Below are 21,718 nucleotides of genomic sequence, written 5' to 3' on the forward strand. Positions count from 1 at the left end.
TTGAGGTGGCAGTGTAAATCACATATTACCATGTAACCTATAACTTATTGTAATATAACTGCAAAGCAACCCTATACTACACTTGTTTTTTTTGTTGTTTTTTGTACATTTTCTATTCTTTTCCACCTTGTTTAAGATTGTTTTAATATTATATAATCTATTCACATTATCTTTTACAGTGCATTTGCAATGACAACCAGTTAGACAAAAGAAATGGCAATGAATAAGGCTGGATCACTGTATGAATCCACAATTATGTTAACAAGAACAAAGAATCAGGGGTTTCCTATATTTTACTCCATGTAAGCCCATAAGTGTTTCAAGTGCACAAAACTAATGATTTGTACTTGCATAAACTCAGCAGCAGTCAGTCTACTGATTATGATGTTATGAAGTCAAATATCATCTGTGTGTGTGCATCTGTGTGTGTGTTTTGTTCTGTTACTCTGTTAAATCTCAACCATTATTTCTAATGATTGCTAAAGATAGTTTCAAATGCACTAAACATGGGATGGATCCATAGTCTTCACAGTCAGAAAGCCATTGATTCTTTTGGTTCCGTTCACAAACAGGTCCACTAATTATCCGCCAAGTATTTCCCTGTGAAGCAAAATGAAACATGTCAGAGAACCCCGAGTGTCTGCAAGCATTTTGATGACTAAAAACCAAAGAGTCATTTTCAATGAGGTCACACACATTTCTGATCCTCAAACTCACCTGCAGCAAATCTCTTCTTGATCAGCGATAGCCGGTAGCCAGTCCCAACCAGCTGGATGTCACACCCTGACAGAGTGCTCCCCTCACTGGTGAACTGGACCGCCAGCTGTGTGGGTCTACAGAGTCCTTCTGTCATCTGGAACCGGCCTAGAAGTGCCCCTACTCCTGTGGGACACAGATACTTTTAGGTTTTTGTTTGTGCGCCTGTATTTATGTTACAGTACATGACTTTGTGCAGTGATATGACCTGTTTGTCCCAGTCTAGCTGAAAGTAAATTCAAAGCTGTTTTTGAACCATTTGGAGTACAGGCATGGTTTTAGGCTCTTCTGAAAGGTTACAGTTTGATTTTTTTCCAGCTCTGTAAGTGCTTCTGTCACTGACCTATAGGAGTTTGAACACACTGAATTCTTTATTCATTTTTCTCGCCTAAATTTTTTAATGCTGAAATAAGCCTGCAAGTGACCTGTAACTGCCCCTATTAGCTTGACACAACACGTCCACATCATATAGTCTTCCATGGCACAAGTTCAAATGTTTTTCTAAGGAAATATTCAGGCGCCTAGAAAAAAAAGCCATTTTATGACCTCAAAATACCCCTGTCTGAGAGTAACAGTGGCAAAAACTCATTATAGTTTTTTATTTCCTTATTTACACTAACTTTGTGCATATAAAATAGTCAAATACAAGTGCTTAGGTAGAAAAAACAGCCTTTTCAAAGATCAAATGCATCAAACTACATAAACTTGCATAATTTGCAAGTTTCCTTGGCCATTGTAGGCTCTAGGGCAGACATAGAAGTTCATATCTGCTCAAATTGCTAATTGCTAAAGCTAACGCTTTTAGCTGAGCAGCTACAGGGAAGATTTCAGTTTTAAAAAGGGTGTAAATAACGCTGGATATGGACGGGCTGTATGGAGCCATTTTATTGTATCTTTCTTTTTCGGTCATTGTTTCACATTTTAGAAAAAAGTTGTTTTGGAAAATGCTGCAACATCGGCAAAAGGGTGAGTAGGAAATGACTGAATCTTCATTTTTTAAAGCCCGCTGACATAAAGGAGAATGTAATGAGACTGTTTAACAAGAAGAGTATGGACAAACACTCACCTCCATTTTCAGATCTGTGAGAGAGGCTGGGGATTTTCCATTGTATCGTCTGCTGCTCTTGATTCCTTTATGAGAAAATAATTTTACATTACAGAGGACACACTGCTTAAAGTGCACAACAAAGTACAAAAACAATATGAACACCTGTTATTGGTCATGCAATAGCCATTGAGCCAGCAACTAGATACACCTACAAGTACATAAATGGTAAACAGTGTGTAAACATGAGATGATACAATTCTTGATTTACTTTCCAACTTACAACATAGCATCAAAATGGTGGAAATGGTGCTTATGTTAGCCCTACCCTTCTACCCGAGCCTCTAGAGGAGGTGTCCTTACCAGATGGCAGGGGGGATCATGGCCTGGAGTTTGGCCTCGCCTCCATCCACAGGAACCAGGAAGAGGATGTCGTGTAGGGGCACGGGGGCAGCCATGGCCTCGGTGTTGTATTTGTAGTCTATTCTGAGGTCTGTGTTGGTGGCATCACCTCGCCAACTCACCGCCAGGTTCAGAGGAGTGGACTGGATCCCGTCAGCTGACACCTGAGACACAGAGACACGAAGGAGTGAGATGAGAAATGCTGATGATAGATAGATTAGATACACAGACAAAGAGATATTCTATACCTGATATTTGATCATGTCCACGTTGTAGTATGTCGCCTGAGGCTTCTGTTCAGCCACTTTTTTCAGATGGCTCATCAGGTTTGGCATGTTCACCCAGAACTCCTTGGTGTCGACACTGTCTGTTGTGGGTTCACTGAGGGGTGAGAAGCACATGTTTAAAAGTAAGACACTACAGGTGAATAGAGTAAAAACAATCAACTTAAAGGGTAACTCCTCCAAATCTAAATATTAAAGTGTGTCTACAGGTCTTGGGGAGTACTACTGCATATTTGAAAAAGAAAAAAGATATAAAGCCTTTTGTGGCTCCAGCTGCATGTAACCTGATAAATTGCCTCAAGTGATGTCACCAAGCGGCTCAGTTGCATTGTGGGTACTGTAGGGACCGGGTTTTGAAAGGCAGTTCGGCCAGTCTAGCACTCACGCACGCTGTTGGACTCATTATGGACAGTTTAAAAATAAATAATCAAAAGTGATACAGCAGAACCAGCGATGTCGTCGTCTTCCTTTTCAAAACCTGATGCTTACATTACCCACAATGCAACTGAGTAACATCACTGGAGGATATTTTTCAGATGACATGCAGCTTCCTCTGGATCCACAAAAGGCTTTACACTACTTTTTCACCTGAAAATTACCCTTTGATGTGTAAAATTGGTGGAGTCACCCTTTCAGCACATCAACGTGAAACTTACCAAATGGAATACTTACATGAAGATAATTATTTTTTGTATTACAATTTTTCAGAAATCCTATGTTTAAATATGCAAATGAGTAATTTATCTAATTAATTGTGTGCTAATTTGCACAAATTTCCAGAAGAAGAATCAAAATTAAAAAATCAAAATCAAAATAACCCAAAATCTCAAAATCTGCCTTAATTCAGACAATCTCAAATGTATTACCCAATGAACTGTGCGAGCACAATGATTAATACTTACAGAGTGCACAAAGTGCAGCTATAGTATTGTGTGTGTTTGCCTATAATGTAATTCTTACCAGCACAGCAGCTGTGGATTGGGGAGGACCTGCTCCAGTCTGTTGTAGTTGCTGATGCTAAAGGTGAGGACGGGTTGAGTCGGGTGGCTGGAAAAATGCCTGGTTATGCCCGCAGGGAAGGACAGCACCATCTCCCCTGTGATCTTCACAACACATCTGTCACAGAGGGAGAGGAGAGATCATGCTGAACAAAAACATGAACTCCCAGAATCCCCTTAACACCAAAACTGAAGAGCAAAGTCGATTCATAGCTGCCAGGAAAGAATCATAGTCATAGTTAGTCTATAAAAGGATCTTCATCTTGCAACTCATAACAAAAATAAAAATATTCTCTGTGTTTATTTCTGGATTTCATCAGTGCATCAATCCATAATGTATACTGATCTTTGCACTGTACAAAACAGGGAACTGTAGGCTTACTTGCTGGGGTCTGCACCCTTGAAGTAGGCGTTTATGGTTTCTGTGAAGGCAGCTGCAACCGGTAAAGTGTCCTGGGGTCCCATGGTGAGCGGACTGGGTCCTCTGGAGCATCCTGTTGAAAACACACACATAGAAAAACCTTTAAAATCCAGACTTAGACTATATCTTCTGTCTTAGGTTTGTTCCCTATATGCTTAAATATGCAGAGGACAGCAGGGTGTAAACAAACAAAAGCAAACGGACAAAATCAAAACTCAACAATGCATCTAGAAATTCTAGGTGAGTGAGCGGGACGTGGGATGAGGGCAGAACAGGACTGCTGGTGAAAGAAAGGCAGTTGTTTTCAGTCCATGCACTAGTGGGATGACAGCAGCATTGTGGCTCAACTCACCTTCAAAAGCTAAATAAAACCTGCCGTGGTCAAACCATACCAGAGGCTGTGAGGCCTCTGAGTGAGCAGAGACATGAGGAGGAGAGAATCATGGACAGGGACAAGACTGTGAGGCAAGGACACGATGATGAGCGACAGACACCACGGACACAGACTGAGATGTGACGCTGAAGAGGATTAAGAAGTGGAGGGTGGCAGTGTACCTGTGGTGGACATGTTAAGGTCCCTTCCTAAGGTTGGGGTGGAAGCTGCACTCTGCAAGGTGATGGAGGAGATTGAGGAAGAGCTTTCGGCCCGGGCCAGGGGGGCAAGAGGTGGGGGGCTGCCTGAAACTGGTGGGCTGAAGGGCCGAGACTGGAGAGAGTACACAACAACACACACTTTGATTACAGACAAATGCTTTCTGTTATCAAGGAACGTAGAAAATTTGCTATCAGTTTTATTTGAATATCTGAATAAAATGTCAAAGGGAAAAATTAGAGGACTTCACATGTACCAGGTCTGTGACCGGTTTCCCTGGGGGCAGCTTGGGTCGTGAGGACGGCCGTGGAGGAGGAGGTGGAGGAACCGGACTGCCTCGAGACTGAGGCGTGGCAGGACGAGCTGGAGACGAGGGGCCTGCAGCACATACCAGTGTCTGTGGTTAGCACTGCCTTCAGATCACAGTGACAGAGATCTTCATTCAACATCCAGCTCCAACTTTTCTACTCACATCAGTTTCACAGAGCGGGGACTGTGTGCCGACAGGCTTTAGACTGAAACTTGTGACCAAAAATTCAATTTGTACTCAGCTTCTATAACCTCAGCAAAGCTCTGTGTGTCAGTCTGAAGAGCCGGGGTATTTTGTGATATTTTACCGTATTACACTTGTGCAAGTCTATCACGGCTTGTACAAGTAAAATATGGTAGGTGACCTCTTATTTCTAACTTTAACGCAAAAAGAAATGAGAGGTGCAGTGTGTGTGTGATACCACTAGATGTCAGCAAGACACCCATTTACTTCAAAATTAGCAAATGACCGACTGATATATACTGACGTGTTTGCTTATTTTAAGTATGACATCTTTCCATTTTTTTCTATGAGGAGCCAAAATTGGTTGGGTCAGTTTCTTTCAGACTATAGTGTCTTAGTGGGTCAGACATGGTGACCTTACATGGTGGCATGTATTGCAGCCCGTTCTATAAGGAACGCAGTTGGTTTATATAGTTTGTGCTCGTGTCCATACTTTTGGGACGCACAAGGCCACAGCCAGGTAGCTAAAATTAGCTCACAGTTGAGCCCCTGAGCATCTTTCTGGATATATCCAAAGATTAGACAGAAACAGAGTAAGGAGGAGCATGTTGAACGGCAACTGTAGATCTAAATTCTATTCGATCAAAACCTTTTTACAACAAGGGTTGGCTAAAAGCAAACCTAATCTGTACTTACTTTTAGCTACGTATACTCTTGATTTTGGGTGTATGTGCATTGATGTATTATGGTATGTTTATTCTATTGCATTTCCATAGTGTATTGTGTTTTATGATACTGACAGCTGAACACTTATATTTTAATTATGCTGTACATATAAAAGCCCAACTAGAGTTGCAAATTAGCAGTAGCTATAAACTCTGTGCAGCACATCAGTTTCATACTCTGTATTGGAACTATCTTAAACTGTCATTGATAAAATGTATTTTAACGAAATGTACACATTTTGTTAGCATTGGTGTCAGTGTTTTTGCAGTTGTGTGATTCTTATATGAAATTAAAAATTGAAAAATTAGCTTGAGTCTATGTTTATGTGTATTTCTTTTAGGGCAGTGTCACTGTGACTACTTGAAGAAGTGAACAAGACAAAGTACCTTTATTAGCACTAAGAATGTAATATCGCAAGAAGCTGCAATCATCATAATCATAATTTAAATCATAATTTAAATAGCTTTTTTTTCTGTGAAAATGACAATTGTGATGCAAAAATGATCATGTCCACTAATTGTGAATCATATCTGTAAAAATAATCTCAATATGATTTTTAGATCATGTCATGTAGCCCTACTTTGCATAGCATAGCAACTCTTACTTCAAATGAGGTGTTTAAATGTTTACTATTGACATTAATGGGGGTCATGATAATCAGTATTGACAATTGATATTAAAAAAAAAATGATATTGTGTTCATAATAGACATATGATTATATTGTGTAATAATCCCGCACCTCTAAAAACGTTTCTTTCTGTTCTCGCTTTGTCATAGTAGGTGACGGTAATGCGCCTCAGCACTGGTTGCCACCCACCATCAAAAGCAAAAAAGAAGACAAAGCTGCAGTAACAGTTAACTGGTAGCTAGCTAGCATGTGGCATAGATCTGGTGTGTGGCTGCTACTCGTTGATTTACTACTGCTGTGCATTGTTGGTTATGGTTATGCAGACTCTCTCTTCACCTCCCTACACCCGTATAGTGAATGGATTTCAATGGACAAAACACAAAATAAACAAAGTTTAAATTAAAGGAACAGCATTTTTTTTTTTTTTTCAAAATTTCTATATATATCGCAATAATATCATTATTGTTTGGCCACGATAATCGTCCAGTGACAATCTGATATTGTGCTGACATAAATGATGGAATTCAAATTACAATATTTCACATTCTTACAGGTTACAGTAATAGCAGTGAGCATTTTGATTACACTATCAGTTAGTTATCACTTAAGTGTTACGTCACTAATGGAATCATTATTTCTGGTAGCTGTATTAAAATAATGTTGTTGTACTTTTCAAGTCAAACTCTTGGCTATATAATTTTTTCTGCCACTGTATCAGCTGCAAAGAGGAACGCTTCCTACATAATAATGTGTCAGTTAGTCAAAATATTGCCTTTGTTGTGTTTATCCAGAAATCATGAAAATATAAATAATGTCTATAAACACTGAAAAAAACACTCAAAAAGTTTTGTGTCTGGTTCAGTTTACATTCAGCACCTAACAAAACATAAATAGATCACAAAGAGACAAGAGGACCTGATTTTAAGCATCTCTGTCCAAACAAACCAAGCTGCAAGTAAGACACTCCAAAGTTCAGGTACACAGCTCCGATCTTACTTTACGTGAAGGCAGTATCATCTGCCACTGTGAACATTTATAAAGAGACTGAGTACTCACTGCTGCCTGAGTAGGGTCCTGGGGAAGACATGATAGACCTGTAGGTGGTTGGAGGGAGGGGAGGCGGCGTGCCCCTGAAGCTCGGTGTCAGCTCTCGGGGTGAACCCACTATGTCCTGGATATCATCTCTCAGGTATGCTCCCTCTGGAGTCCTCTTTCCCCCAATACCCCCCAGGACCAATGGAGATGTGACCCCTACCCGAGGGGACCTCCGCTCTGCTGGCAGAGGGGGCACGGGGCTGATGGGGGCCGGGGACGAAGAGTACTCTGCAAACTGCAGCACCTCCTCATCGATTGCATCGTCGTCGAGGCATAGAGGAGGCGATATAGAGGGGGAGAAGTTGGGAGGCAGGGGAGGGGCCGGTTCATCCGGAGGAGGAGGTCCAAGCAAGATGGAGGGGGGCGAGTCTGGTGGCGTGAAAGGAGGAGGAGAGCCAGGAGAAAACGGCGGAGGCGAAGGCGGGGGCTCGTCCGGCGGTGGTCCTGGAGACAGGCAGGGGGTGGAGGGGGTGGACGAAGGCGTGTCTGGGGGAGGAGAGTCTGGTGGAGGAGGGGGAGCGGGTTCATCAGGCGGTGGGGGTCTGTCCTCAGGGAAAGTAACCCATCTGGGAGACACCATCTCGTCACTGGTGCGAGGGCTGTCCATGGGGCCAAACACGTCGTCCAGGTCAGGGCCTGGGGAGCCCCGGTACGAGGCTGGGGACAGGACGTTCAGGTAGATGGGGGCCGAGCTGCGAGCTGCCCTTCCATTGGGTAGATCAGCTGTAAGAGAATTTGAGGATATATTTGGATCAAAACTCTGATTTGATTTGACAGTGTGTTTGATATAAAGTTGCTGTTTTTAGGCTAAATTTACCAGCAAAGTCCGAAGGATAGCCGTAATGACTTCTTGATGGAATGTTTTTTGGAGGAAGCGGAGGAGGAGCTGTAACAAGGAAGAGAGTTCAGGCCAGTTATCCATTACAGATAGCAATATTTCAAATGTATACTGTTAATACAAATAATAATGACTTCATTTGTACAGCACTTTTTCAAAACAAAGTTACAAAGAGCTTTTCATGGCTGTGCAAGGATTAAGGACTGAGGCAAATGAAATCACAATACAACAATAAAGACAAGAACAACAATTCTGACGGTAAAACAGATAAGACATGACATAAAACAAAGATAAAGTGAGGTGAACTCACCTCCTGTTGGGAAACTTCTGCTCAGCGGTGAATCTGAGCGTGGTCTCGACTCCCATAATTCTGTAGGGACAACTGTGATTGACAAAGAGACATAAATGTCAACTCCTGCACCTGCTGCATGGGACACTTTGTATCAATTAATGTGATGCCCTATCAATAGGGGACAGACCGTCGTATCTGGCATATTTGGTCTCTGAAGGCAGCCCAAAAAAGGCAGGAACGTTCTGCATGAGCCTGTCACTGCAAGAGGAGAAACACAACAATCAAATCTTCTTAATCCCTGCTGCAACACTTTTCAAGGCACATCTAGAAGCAACCAAAAACATGCAAGAGTGAAGTTGGAAGGTATTATTGCTGGAAGAATGACAGACCTTGGCGTGTCAGGGGCAGGGGTCGGCGTAGGGGTGGAGCGTCTGGGTCTAGCAATTTCTTCACCTGTGAGAAACAAAAAAAACCCTCAACATTTGGGTCCAAAACTTTGTTCCAGACTAAAACTATTGGATGGATAGCCACAACATGTGTTTCAGACATTCATGTACCCCTCAGGATGAATTTCTAGCACTTTGGTGATCCCTTTATTTTTCATCAGGAGCTAACATCAAGTCAAAATTTTAGTTAATCCAAGACTTTGTTTTATGAAATATCTACAAAACTAACAACAATCCCAACAGCCTCAATTGTGCTTTAGCGCTGATTAGCAAATGCTAACACACTGAACTAAGATGGTGAACATGGTAAACATTTCACCTGCTAACCATCAGCATGGCAGCACTGTCACTGTGAGCATGTTCGGTCAAAGCACTGCTGTGTACAGGAATAGAGGATATGCTTAAAACGTCTGCTTCCAAATATGTGTACTTACAGGACAAATTCCTTTTTATCTGCCCCTGTAAAAGACAGAATCCAAACAAAACACAAAATGAGGATATAGACAATATTTTGTGAAAGTTACAAGGCAGTCAGATGAAGTGGAACGTCATAGAAATTGTAGCTGTTTTAACTTCTTTAAAGGGGCTCTATGTAACAAGTTTTTAGTAGTTTACATGTATCAATCACTGTTTTACTGGCCATATGTAAGCGGATTGTAACTTGTCGTGAAAAGTGAGACTTCCCCCGTCTCTCTCTGTTGCCTATACAAGCCTGTGGACGATTTGTTTAAGTTGTTTAATTTTGCTGGACTGCGGATTACTTTGTGAAGGACTCGGATCGGATTTTCTGCGACAGTTCAAGGGATGTGACTTTATGCACATTCTCAAGTGCCTCGTCTCAGTGCCTTCTCTGCTCCGCTAACAGAGAGCAACAGCGGCTAACGTTAGTTTAGAAATGGAGTTCGCTAACATAAACAAACCAACGACTTCCAGAACAACACAGACGTTACACAGAGCCCCTTGCATAATGTCCTAAGTCATGTAATTTCTTCGAAATGATCACTTTAGTCATATCAAGAACATATATTAATCTAAACAAATTGATATGCATCAAAAATGCACCATATTGACACATTTTTCACCTGTTTTAAGAAAATCAAGATTTTGAGACATAAACCTAAATCAAAATTTGTATTCACTGTGCATCCCTTTAACTTTCTGCACTGCCTTTTGAAAAAATGTGTCAGGCAGCAGAGATTAGAGAGCTGTGTTTCAGGCTGCCGGCTTTGAAAACAGCCAGCAGATGGTGTAAGAAACTCACCGGGCTGCGTCTCTGAGACCAGCAAAAAGGAAGAGAGAACAGACCTGGGTCAGAGAGTGAGTGACAAATCAGTCAAATGGACACCAACTAAAAACTGCACACACCGCACCTCTTTACTTGCACCGCAAAGCCTTAATAATGCAACATGAGCCACAACACCCTTGAGCTTATGAGGACAATGCCAGCATCACCTCCCACCAACACAAACAGAGCTGCACACTGGATGTAGCAGGTCAGTGTGTAAACTCCACTGAGGCCAAACCAATAGGTGTGCAGCTTTGTGTGTGTTATGTTCACTGCGCATTATGTAACACAGACGCTTTGCCAGACAGGTTCAAGTAAAGCTGTTGCTAAACAGAAGAAAAAGTCGACAAAAAGAAGTGAGGTCTTTTAAGGTCTAGAAGGACACCGACACGAGGGTTGAGACAGAAACTCATGCAGAAAAAAAAGGTGAAGCCCTGAAGGCCATTTATTAAGTGAACTAGCACAGGAAGTGATTTCCAAGTGATTTCATGCCATGCAACTACTGTGGTGAGACAGATGTGAAAAATGAACTCCAGGCTTACCGGACTTCTCTTCTACGAGATGACGGCGCATAAGTGAGAAGGAAAGACAAATACAGAGAGGGTGTAAGACAGAGATAGAGCAAATTCAGCAGTTAGCGTATGTGTGATTTGTGCCCTTCAGTACAGTGAAGTAGAACAAGAGTGCTGATCAGCAGCGCTCACCAGAGACGGAGAGAGCGCCAAGCCTCCCACTGAGGCCTTTAGCTCATCCATAGATGGAGGGACACACTTGGCGCTGTCCGACACCAGCGGCTTGATCTTAATTTTGAACTTTTTCTTGTTGTCCTCATCGTCCTCGGAGTCGCTGGAGGAGAAAAACTGCTTTCCTTTGGAAGCTGGTGGACGTGCGTCAAGGGCAAAGTACAATAGATGATTTGAAAAACTGAGGCTTAATCAGTCTGCTACAGCATTTAAATATAGATACATTTCATCTTAAATAAACACAATAGACATGCAAAACACCTGTACAGTACAATTTCAAGGTACCTGAGTATTTACTGTTTTTTTAATGCTTTTTTATACTTCAGGTGTCGTGCAGCTTTAAGAGTAAATTCAAGCACCTTCAAGGTAACCTAAACCCAAAAATGACCAGACTCCTGAAGCATTTAAATTGTTATGAACAAAACTGCGAAAAATAAACTTCATAAAATGGCTTAATACCGAGAGCAATAATTGTACCATATTGTCACTTTGTTTACTTGTTTACCAGCTTTTCGTAATAACTTTGATTGTATGTTTTGAAACCACAGTTTCTGGTGAATGCTGAATTCACTGAGAGTTTACTTAATTTAAAGAGGCAGACACGCTCGGTAGTTTACGACTAATGTACAGTAAAGTAATCTGACTGTCTGGGGCGAAAATACACTCCCCCAAGTAACACAATTTGCTGGTGGTGAAGACACCATTAAACTACGACCACTACTGATAAAAATCTATCTGATGGTTGACAACATGTTAGTTTTACTCATGTTAAGCTTAGTGTCATCCTGTACCAGAAGTAGCAACGGGCAGCCAAATGCAACATGTCGTTACCTTGAGTAAACTTGTGGATTTCTCTGGGTTTGATCAATGTTGGAAACATTTGGGATATAAAGTCAAAAAAATCTATTACAAAGTTCTATTTGTTTTTAGTCATTTTAATGAAGAGTCTTTATATATCTTTAACATCTGTGTACTTCTTCCACCTCTGACTGCAGCAGAGGAGTGAGCTGTCCGCTCTGTGTCCCAGTTAAAAATATTACACCTGCTGTAACTGACACTCCTGCTCTGTGTCAGCTAAATCAACCTGCTCAAGGGAAGTCTCCATAGTACCAGCTCTCTATAAATCCATCCCGAACATACAGCTGCTGACACCAGCGGGAGGGAAAAACTTAAAATACCAGTGAACTAGGGGTCAGTTGTTAATGAGCATTGTGGCTCAATGTCAACTGTAAATCCAGTCTGGATGTAATGTGGCTCTGTCTTGCTGCCCCTTGCTGCTATTTTCTATTATTTTATTTTTACTTTTTTGCCGCTGCAGGGATGACACATGTGATGTGGTAAGAGAGGGGGGGGACTATTGATTTGGCCTATTTAATGCTGAAGAGCACTCATCCAATGAGTCACTCAGCCAAACAGGTCAATAGTTTTACAGGAGAAGAGTCCCAATACTGCTGCTGCTACTACTACCTCCGCTCTTCAATGAAAGGATATCATCGCCTTCGTCCCCGGGCCGGAGACTAAAGCCCTCCTCATCCACGTCAGGAGACGCCTGGAAAAGAGAGAAGAGAGAGGTGTCAGTCATTTCCAGCCTATCACACACTCTAACAGAGGCATCGCTAAACTTCATCTTCCCCGTGAACAGCTCTGCATATAAATGTGGATCAGATTTCACAGATGGCTTGCCTGAGATGGTCAGCTTCCTGGCTAAAGCTGCTGCTGACTCATAGAATATGCAGCTCGATTCAGAGCATTTACTGAGTAATTTTAAACCTAGCATTACATGACACTGATTGCCACAGCAAAGTATTTCACACCTACTGTAAGTGGAAAGGTTGCTGTTTGGTCAGAATCATCAAGGAGGAGTACAGTGAAGTAAAATAAAAGCATACTTACATATCTGTCCCAGTCAATCTCCCCATAGAAACCATTCGGCGCTCCATTGGACTTTTTCTGGAAGGAAAATGGAGAAAAGACAGAATAATTAATAATAATTAATCCTATAGCATATTCCAAGTATATGCAATTTTAAAACGTCAGCGCAAATGATCAATTTGTATAAATAAATGATTGCCAAATTCAAGAAAATCTTTTAAATAAAAAAAAAAAATTAAATGAGAGTCAGGTTTATTACAGTTTGGGTTTTAATTTTGTAGTTTTGGTCATTATTCTTTTAAGTAATGTTGCACACACCGAAATTGTAAGACAGGACAAGAAATATGAGCGGTCGGAGGACTCAACTGCTTTCTTAAAAAGCCCATGTTAGCCGAACTTATTTGGAAGAAAAACCAAAGGCAAACAGTAAAATCAGCAGTTAACCTGTCAATTTACAGTCTGACCTCCAAGTTTAACTTTGACCTGTCAAAGTTAACATAGTTGTGTGCAATTAGGGATTATAATTGACATTACAGTAGCATTCAGTTTTGTTTTTACCTCCAGACACAGTGGTTTAGATGAACTGATAGTCTTACTTCTGGTGTTTCTTGTGACAGTGTCATGCTTCCATATCGCAGCAGTTGCTGTGGTAACAGAGTTATTACAATGAAATGGAAATGATGGCAAAAACTACAAAAAATAGGACCCAAGCTGTAATGAACAGGAATGATCCTTTAAAGGGAGTAACAGCTTCACACGTTTTTCGAGAGATCTGTACATACACTTCCTTTCTTTCCGCTTCCACTTCCTTCTCTGTCAGGTGAGCTCCTGTTTCAAATAACAAGGAAGAAGAAAAAATTATATTATATGACAAAATATAAAGGAGGGCTGAACACTGATTAAAATTATTCAATACTCAAAAGTTCAAGATCAGAGTGTTGGTACTCAATCAAAAATAATATTTTTTCCAATCTTACTACGTCAGATTTAAATGTCAAAAGAAGTCAAAATTCTATGAAATAGTCTAAAATTGGCAAAATTATGAGGTAACACTTGACGGTTATTATAAAGTGCTACCAATTATGATTGAAATCAGGAGAGATCTCATGAGAGAATGAATGAGAAAAAAGATAATACATCTGACCAAACATTCAATGCCAACTTTCAGTACATCACAGTTTCTGGTACTCAATGCTAGAGACACAATGTGGTCAGTACCATAACAGTAATTAGGTTTAATATGCAGCCCTATTAATTCACATTCTCAAAATGATGAATTGTCTAGCTGTATTCAGAGTTGGATGGTTGTACTCTCAGCTGTGTAACGACTGTACATCTGAGCTAACTCACGTTTCTGTATCCTTGTCTTTCTTTCGTAAGCCCAGGGCTTTCCTTGTTCGATTTTTCAGTCCTAGTGCAGAGAGAGAGAGAGAGAGAGGGAGAGGGAGAACAACATCATGAAGAATTAATTTCACGTTTTAGAGCCTAATATAAGTTAACTGTCTTGTCATTAAAATGCACTTAAAGGCAAATAAGACAGAAGAGTAACAGGCCGATGAGGATGCACCTGTGCTCGTGGATACACAGGAAATACAGTCGCACCAATAAGTAAATATAAATGAATGTATCGATTCGGGGCACAAACATCCTGCCATCTGGAGGAAGCCTCCGCATAAAATGAACCAGCGCAATCCCCCTAAGTGTCCGCTCCCTGACTGTATAAAATGGAGAGAAAACACGAGCAAAGGTTGATCAATGTGTCCACTTCATTAGCGAGATCCGAGGGAGAGATCTACTACAGCGGCCCGTCAGCCAAACGGGATGCAAAAGACCCCTGCAGCACTGTCGATTGGCAGCGCTCGAATCAGGACGACTAGGAAAACCAACAAAAAACCCCAAACACTTCAATGTGTGTAACGCCTAAAGGTTTCTGCATACTGTAAGTAAGTGTTGCTATGTGGAACTCTAGTTCAACTGTGTTTTCATTTTTGAATTGTGGTGCCACTGACTGGCAGCAGGTAAGACGGATCTACAACATCCTTTACGATGAATACACAAGGTACAGTGAATAAAAGCAAAGCGTCACCCATTAAACCTTCAAAAACCGTTAGTCGTTGTTTAAGTTGTTTTTAAAGCTGCAAAATGTAAGAATTGGCCACCTGTCGAATTCATTCTCCAAACAAATAGGGGGCAGCATGTCAACAGACTGAGTTAGCTCAGTTAGCTATCCAGTCAGCAGGCCTTAGGTTGGCGTTGGTGTTTACGCCACTAGCACGGGAACTTTGGACTGTCTGGAGAAGGAGGTTTTCAGGCCTGGGGCAATGTTTTAAACCAAAATTCTTACATATCGTACCTTTAAAGCAATAATACCAATGCTTGTTACAGCTTCCAAGAATTTGCTTGATTTCTGTTTCATCTGATGATTAATTTCTGGTTTTGCAAACTGATTATCACACAGAATATTGAGCATGAAGGTGTCATTTTAGGCTCCAATAAACTGTGATGGATTGGACTGAATGATTATAAGTTGTCATAAGCAGACTTCTCAACAGTAGGTCGTGTGGCTCACTTCCTGTGTTTGGATATGGATGGTGGTCTTTTGAAAAAAAAGCATCTAACTATCTAGTCCATGGGTGAGTTGAAGGCTGCGGCTATTTTGTGTTGGTAAAAACAGCAGGACAGAGAGGAGCTAACACAGTCTTTAAACAGCAGAGATGAAGGGGTGTTGATGACCAGGGGATTAAATATGAAGTGAAACTAAGTTAAATGAATATTATGTAGGAAAAATAAACAAACCACAGTATTTCACTAAAAGTCAATCCCGATTCTTTTTTACTAGTTGTTTCCTTGCTCATTGTTAAGGACTGATCAGGTATGTGAGGTCAGAAAACTACTGGTTTAGCATGTCAGCAAGTCCATATTCACTAATTAGCACTACTGTAAGCATATTTCACTAGATTCACAAAATTTGGCCTGTGTGTGTTGTTCCATCGCCCAATATATGGACTTATTATCGAGACCTAATGAAGCTTAATAAATTAAGTAACAACGACGATCCTCTTGCTTCCCCCAATTTGATTTTACACAACATGGCAGGATACCTCTGATAAAAGAAAGTCAGTCAGCCAAATTCATAAAACACAAGATGCTGAGCAAAAGTTACCAACAGCAAAGAAATCAACATTTTTCATGTTTTTCTCTTTTTTTGCATTGGCTGTGTTGTGAAACATGCCCCCCCCCAAAAAATAGACGACTGACAGGTTTACATAACAGTGTTTTAGAAGACAAGAGAGCACAGTTGATTCTCACATCCGTACAAGAGCGACAGGGACACATGTGATGGACAGTTGGGTGGATGAACATTTCGTGCTTTTCAGAGGCAGCTCAGTTTGTGTTCTTTGTTCATCGTCTCTTTTTGTAATCTGAGGCTGCGTTTTAAACAGCAACATAGCACTGCCGCGTGCCCTAAAATGACATGTTGCATCGTTGATGGCTTATTTAATTGGCGGCATGATTTTTTTTTAGCAGCATTTTATTTTTAAATTGTTCTGAAAATCAAGCCGACTTTGAAATCAAAATATCGTCCCACTCTCATTGAAATCCTGATAATCAGACTAATGAATACTATAAACGTGAGGGCACTGCACTCCACCGGCGCTCGGTGCTATTCATTTGGGTGGAAACTCTCTGGGTACTGAAGGACATGTCAGGGCCTGTGATGTATTAGTAGCTAGCTGGGCTGCTCAATAGCGCAGATTATTCCTGCATCATGGCTCTTCATCAGCGGAGACAGCTCTGAACAGCGGGCCTTCTGACCAGTCCTAACCTGTGAGTGTCTTGTGTGATAAGGAGTAAAAATAGAGAATCAATCCTGATGTTAATATGTAACAAACCTGCTGAACAGTATGATATTAGTTCATTTTCTTTTGCTTTTGTAACCCATTTACAAAGTTTGCCTGAGGTGAGCACCTGTCATACTCATTAAACAGAGGAATCATTGTAATTAACGATATCAGCTGTAAATATAGTTAGGTTTGGCCATCCTCTGAATGCTAATTCACAGAAACAAGAGGTATCTGTACTTTCTACACCTCAAAACAGGCTCGTTACTCCAGTTTTAGTGCATTTGAGGGACATTATCGTTTATTTTTTTATTTTCGCATCATTGCATGCCTCCTTCCCAACACCATAAGACTGATTTTGACATATCAGTGCATATCACGCACGGCAGACCTAGCGAGACGATTGACATAAAAGACATGAAAAGATGTTATAAGAGAGGATACAGACGGAGAGGGAGAATGGAATGCCTCTTTTCTTATTTTCTCAGCTTGTGGCTGTGTTGGGACGCTTTACCAACCCAAAATGTCGGTATTTGACGTCCTGGGAATGACACTGAACAATCAGCTATCTTTCTGGTGAGTTTACAAACAACCCAGACAAATCCTACCGATTCTACCTTCAAGTTTAATAGTCTTTGAATTATATCAATATGATGTGTGGTTCAGTTAAATTTGCACAGAAATGGCTGGTAGAAATGTCCTTCACAGGGATAATTTTTGCTTTTATACTTGAGTAGATTTCAGAGCCCCTACTTTATTACTTTTACATGAGTAAAAAAGTTGGATCACTACTTCTACTTTTACCAGAGTCTGTTTTAACATAAGTATCTGTACTTCTACTTGAAGTAAAGAACGTGTAACATCCACCTTTGTTCTTTACTGTAGCATCATCAACACTCTTTCAAAATATGGTGTCAAAAGCATGTTCTTATGCTTATAGACAAATATAAAAAAATTTGGTATAACAGTTGTTATACGTCCCCATTTCTTTTTTCTTCTTTTTTACAATCTTTCTCTCAAAAGTCCGACACGTAAGATCAGCAACTTTTAAAATCCAAATAAGTTTGAAACTAGAATGGCCTTTAGTAGAGCGCATACCTCCGCCAAGGCTCGTCAAGCCTAATCCAATTACCAAACCCAATAGCCCCAGTCCACTAAATTTTAAAACCACCAATAACTGCTTAATCGTAATTCAAGCTAACCAGCTCAGTATCATATTGTACTCACTCATAGATAACAGCCACTGAAAAAAACATCTGATTTTTTTCAAGATCCAGGCATTAATCCCTGAGAAATTACCAGAAATGTTGAAAAACGTAGTTGCAACGTTAAAGACTCCTGTATCTGCCCTTTTATCAGGATCAGTACCAATGTTTTTTGTGTAACGCTGCTGACAAACCAACCAACCAACAAACAAATGCACACGGGGGAAAACATAACCTCCTTGGCGGAGGTAAAATAAAAGTTACACCTGCACACTGACTCCAGACCACTTGTGGTTTCTCTATAGCATTGCACATACCTGTAATAATTTTGCCCAATGACATCCAACTTTCTTACGTTGAGAAAAAAAATCTTAAATCAAGGTCCACGTACTAGATCTCTTCCAGCTGCATCTTGTGGCCTTCATTAGTGGGTGATGCAGTGGATGGACTTCACCACTGAGCACACTACATGAAGGACACTTGACAGCTTGACTGTCTAAGGTCAAGAATGAACCTTGAAGTTCAGTGCTTTGACTATTAGTCCTCTTAGTGTGGTTTTCTGCAAAAAAAAACAAAAAAACACAGCTCACTCAGGACGCTCTTTCCAGCAGCTGACTCTCAAATCTCTGATGATGGAGCTCCCAATGAGTATCCAGATGAGAAGACACACAGTTAACATGTCTGCTATTCATACTGGTTGTCAGTTGTTCCTGAGTGTGAATAAAATAAGTGTCAGTGTAAAATCTACTCTTGCCTTTCTTCACACACCTGCCTCAGCCACAGTAACATTGGCTGCTTGACAACACTGTAGTCTTAGTTACAGAGACACAGAGGTGGTTTGAAACAAAGAGGATAGAAAGGACACAACCAAGGTCTGGACCAACTGTTTCTGAACAATGTCCAGGACAGCTTTCCTCTGTGCTGATACACTCCAGCCTCTACACTTCAACTCCTTGTTTACAAGTACACCAAGATATGTGAGTAGCTGTAAGTACAGTATTTCATTGTCTGTATTGTTGTTCTGACCTTTATTCTATTTAAATTTTCAAACTTTAACATTGTGTTAGCTCTCTGTAAACATCTGTCCACTAAACCTCTTCTTTGGCACTTTGCAAACTAACAACCACCACCTTCTGATTAATACCAGAGATATTATAAGAAAGAGAAAGATCACTGAAGGCATTTTGAATAGGGAAGTCCGTGACACCAGAGAGGGCGGTTGTATGACACATACCACGCCCATTCCTCCAAAAGCAAGTGCACGGGGTTACCAAGAAAGGTGAGCTTATTCACAGATGAGACATTAACATCATCGCCCTCTGTTTTGAGCTGTAAAAGAAGTCGGTGTCATGAAACTGTGGGCATCCACTGTAGAAGTAAAACCTGGAGGAAAAAGGCGTATTAAACCTTATTTTGGGGCAAAGTCATCAAACTTTTTAAGCGTTTTTTTGTATTTTTTTTTTTTTTTTATCAGATTTGACTGGTGATTCAATTCAGTTCTGGCACTCTGGGGGTGTTGCCAAGATGGCTGCTGAGTGGCAAGACTTGCATAAAAGGAGTTTGTTAATACTTACAGAATAATAATTACAATCCTGCCCTTTTCTATGCTTTCTAGTTTTTCCCCTCTTAATTGTTAGGGATGCACGATATGGAGTTTTTTTTTTTAACCGATACTGATAACCGATAATTACCTGCTTCTCACAGCCGATACTGATAAGATAAAAGATTCCTAACCTGTAGTTTATGCACACCTGAGTGTACTGAAGGCTAAGATGTAGTGACAGAAGATGGATGATTTGTTGTGGTACAACTCATGACTTTTTCCCTCCTCTCAGAACCCTTGCGGAACATGCATTGTGTGTCGCTCTTCTTCTTCTTCTACTGTGTTTATTGGCGGATTGTACACCAACTTTTACAGGTGCATACCATCAACTACGTATCAGTGTGTGTAGAATGTGTGCTTTTTAAGTCGATGAAAGCAATTTAACTTCATGTCGTCATCTCTTTCGGCACTACCTTCATTGATACGATAAATGAACTGAAAATCATGCACATGATGTGTAGATTAAGTGCCAGTATGGACCTTAGAGTCAATGTCAAGCCACACTAACACACAAGTATAAACTTACAGTTCGAGAAGAGGTCATTTGGACGAATTTCATCAAGACTAAGATCCTCATTTCTGACTGAGAGACTGTCTGATTATAATCCATATTCCTGAGATAAGTTTTTTGTTCTGCATCGACAAGAAGGTTGTAATCGCAACACTGCAGCCATGTTTGAGCCCAAATAAGATGCGCTGAATGCCCCTAACTGCACCTGACAGCCTATACTGTGTAATTAGCAATGCACGTGTAGCTAACAAAGGCTATGATAAGCATGTGACATCTGTGTTGTTGTGTAGCTCGTGAGCTGAGTACAGGCTGACTGCAGGCCTTTTGCTAATAATAGCCACCTTCCATTACCACGTTGGCATTAATGGATGGTAAAGGCCCAGCGTTTGTCATGCAGGGTTAGATCTATGGTGTAGCTCCTCCATCAGAGTTCCTTTACTTTACCTCATTCCACCACTGTTAACTTTAATTCACTTTAGCATCACTCGTCCTATTGGCATGATATTACATTACGCACTGGTAGTGACAGCAGCAGAGGTATGAATGAGTGTAGCAGCTCAGATCTCATCTCAAATACACCTTCATATGACACGGACTGAGCGACTACAACTAAAGACAGACCTGTAATCTGCACATGTGTGGAACAACAGGCACATGCGTACACACATGGGCAGAACTACACTCCTGTGTACACCAGTTCTTCCTTTACAAATCCACACCTCACACACGTTCGCTTTCACATACATCTCAATCTGTGACAAATAACGTCACACACACACACACACACACACACACACACACGGCTACACTGTCACACTGGTCATGCATAAAGCTCAGTTCAGCTCAAAGGGTCCTCACGCTTCAACAGATCACATCACTGGATTCACTAGCTATAATGGCCCAGCAGGACACAAGAGGGCAGGAGGAGGACGCAGGGGGAAAAAAACATAGAAAAAAAGGAGGATAAGGAGTGCACAGATAATTCACCTTGCATCATGATTGCAGATTTTCATCCTATGTCGTCCTCTGGTGCGCAGGTGGACAGAAATTAAGAAATCCAGCCGGTCAAAGGATGCCTGGGCAGGGCATAGCTAATTCTGCACAGCTCCCCAGCGAAGCACGATGTTGATTCCCTCCACCCCCAAGGGCCCAACTCCCAGACACCCGCACAGGGAGGTGGGGTGGGGGGAGAGCTGAGAGGCAACAGCAGCAGCAGTGGTGGTGGAGGACACAGCGAGAGGAGACACCCGAGGAATACGCAGCAAATCGGGGGATGGGGGTCCTCTCCGTGTGCACGTTAGGCCCCGGATGCCTGAGCAGCACCGACACACGCCATCTCTGAGAGGGGGGGATGCTGAGGAAAGGCAGAGGAGAAAAAAAAAGAAGCAGAGCGGTACAGAGAGAGAGAGAGAGAGGCAGAGAGAGGCAGAGAAAGGCTGGGAGAGAGAGGGGAGGAGGGAGGGAGTGGGAGGCTTGCTGATGTCACATCTGCACTAAACCAATCCCGGCAACCATGGTCACATGGCTTCTGTCCCCTGATGCCTTAGCACCTCTCCGCTTGCCTTGAGCAGACACACTACAGCCAACTGCATACATATTATACAAGGTCTCGCATAATATAACAAGCTATTTAGCAAAAA

The 21,718-nt window shown here is 41.4% G+C and overlaps 1 protein-coding gene across 1 annotated transcript; it reads right to left on the reverse strand.

The window, feature by feature from the left end:
• Nucleotides 1-577: 577 nt before the first annotated feature.
• sgip1b (SH3GL interacting endocytic adaptor 1b) lies at nt 578-21,154 on the reverse strand. The gene is made up of 24 exons (XM_073491499.1): nt 21,066-21,154; nt 14,268-14,328; nt 13,700-13,745; nt 12,939-12,995; nt 12,537-12,594; nt 11,007-11,182; nt 10,845-10,856; nt 10,279-10,290; nt 9,452-9,476; nt 8,961-9,024; nt 8,759-8,823; nt 8,590-8,661; nt 8,259-8,327; nt 7,403-8,164; nt 4,755-4,876; nt 4,462-4,612; nt 4,259-4,315; nt 3,868-3,979; nt 3,448-3,603; nt 2,452-2,584; nt 2,165-2,367; nt 1,823-1,887; nt 718-882; nt 578-600 (listed from the first exon to the last, which is right to left on the reverse strand). Exons 1-24 carry the CDS (start codon nt 21,073-21,075, stop codon nt 578-580), a joined length of 2,676 nt encoding a protein of 891 aa, XP_073347600.1. The 5' UTR covers nt 21,076-21,154.
• Between the last annotated feature and the right edge of the window lie 564 nt (nt 21,155-21,718).

Source organism: Pagrus major, chromosome 21, assembly GCF_040436345.1.
Source record: "Pagrus major chromosome 21, Pma_NU_1.0".
NCBI lineage: Eukaryota > Metazoa > Chordata > Actinopteri > Spariformes > Sparidae > Pagrus > Pagrus major.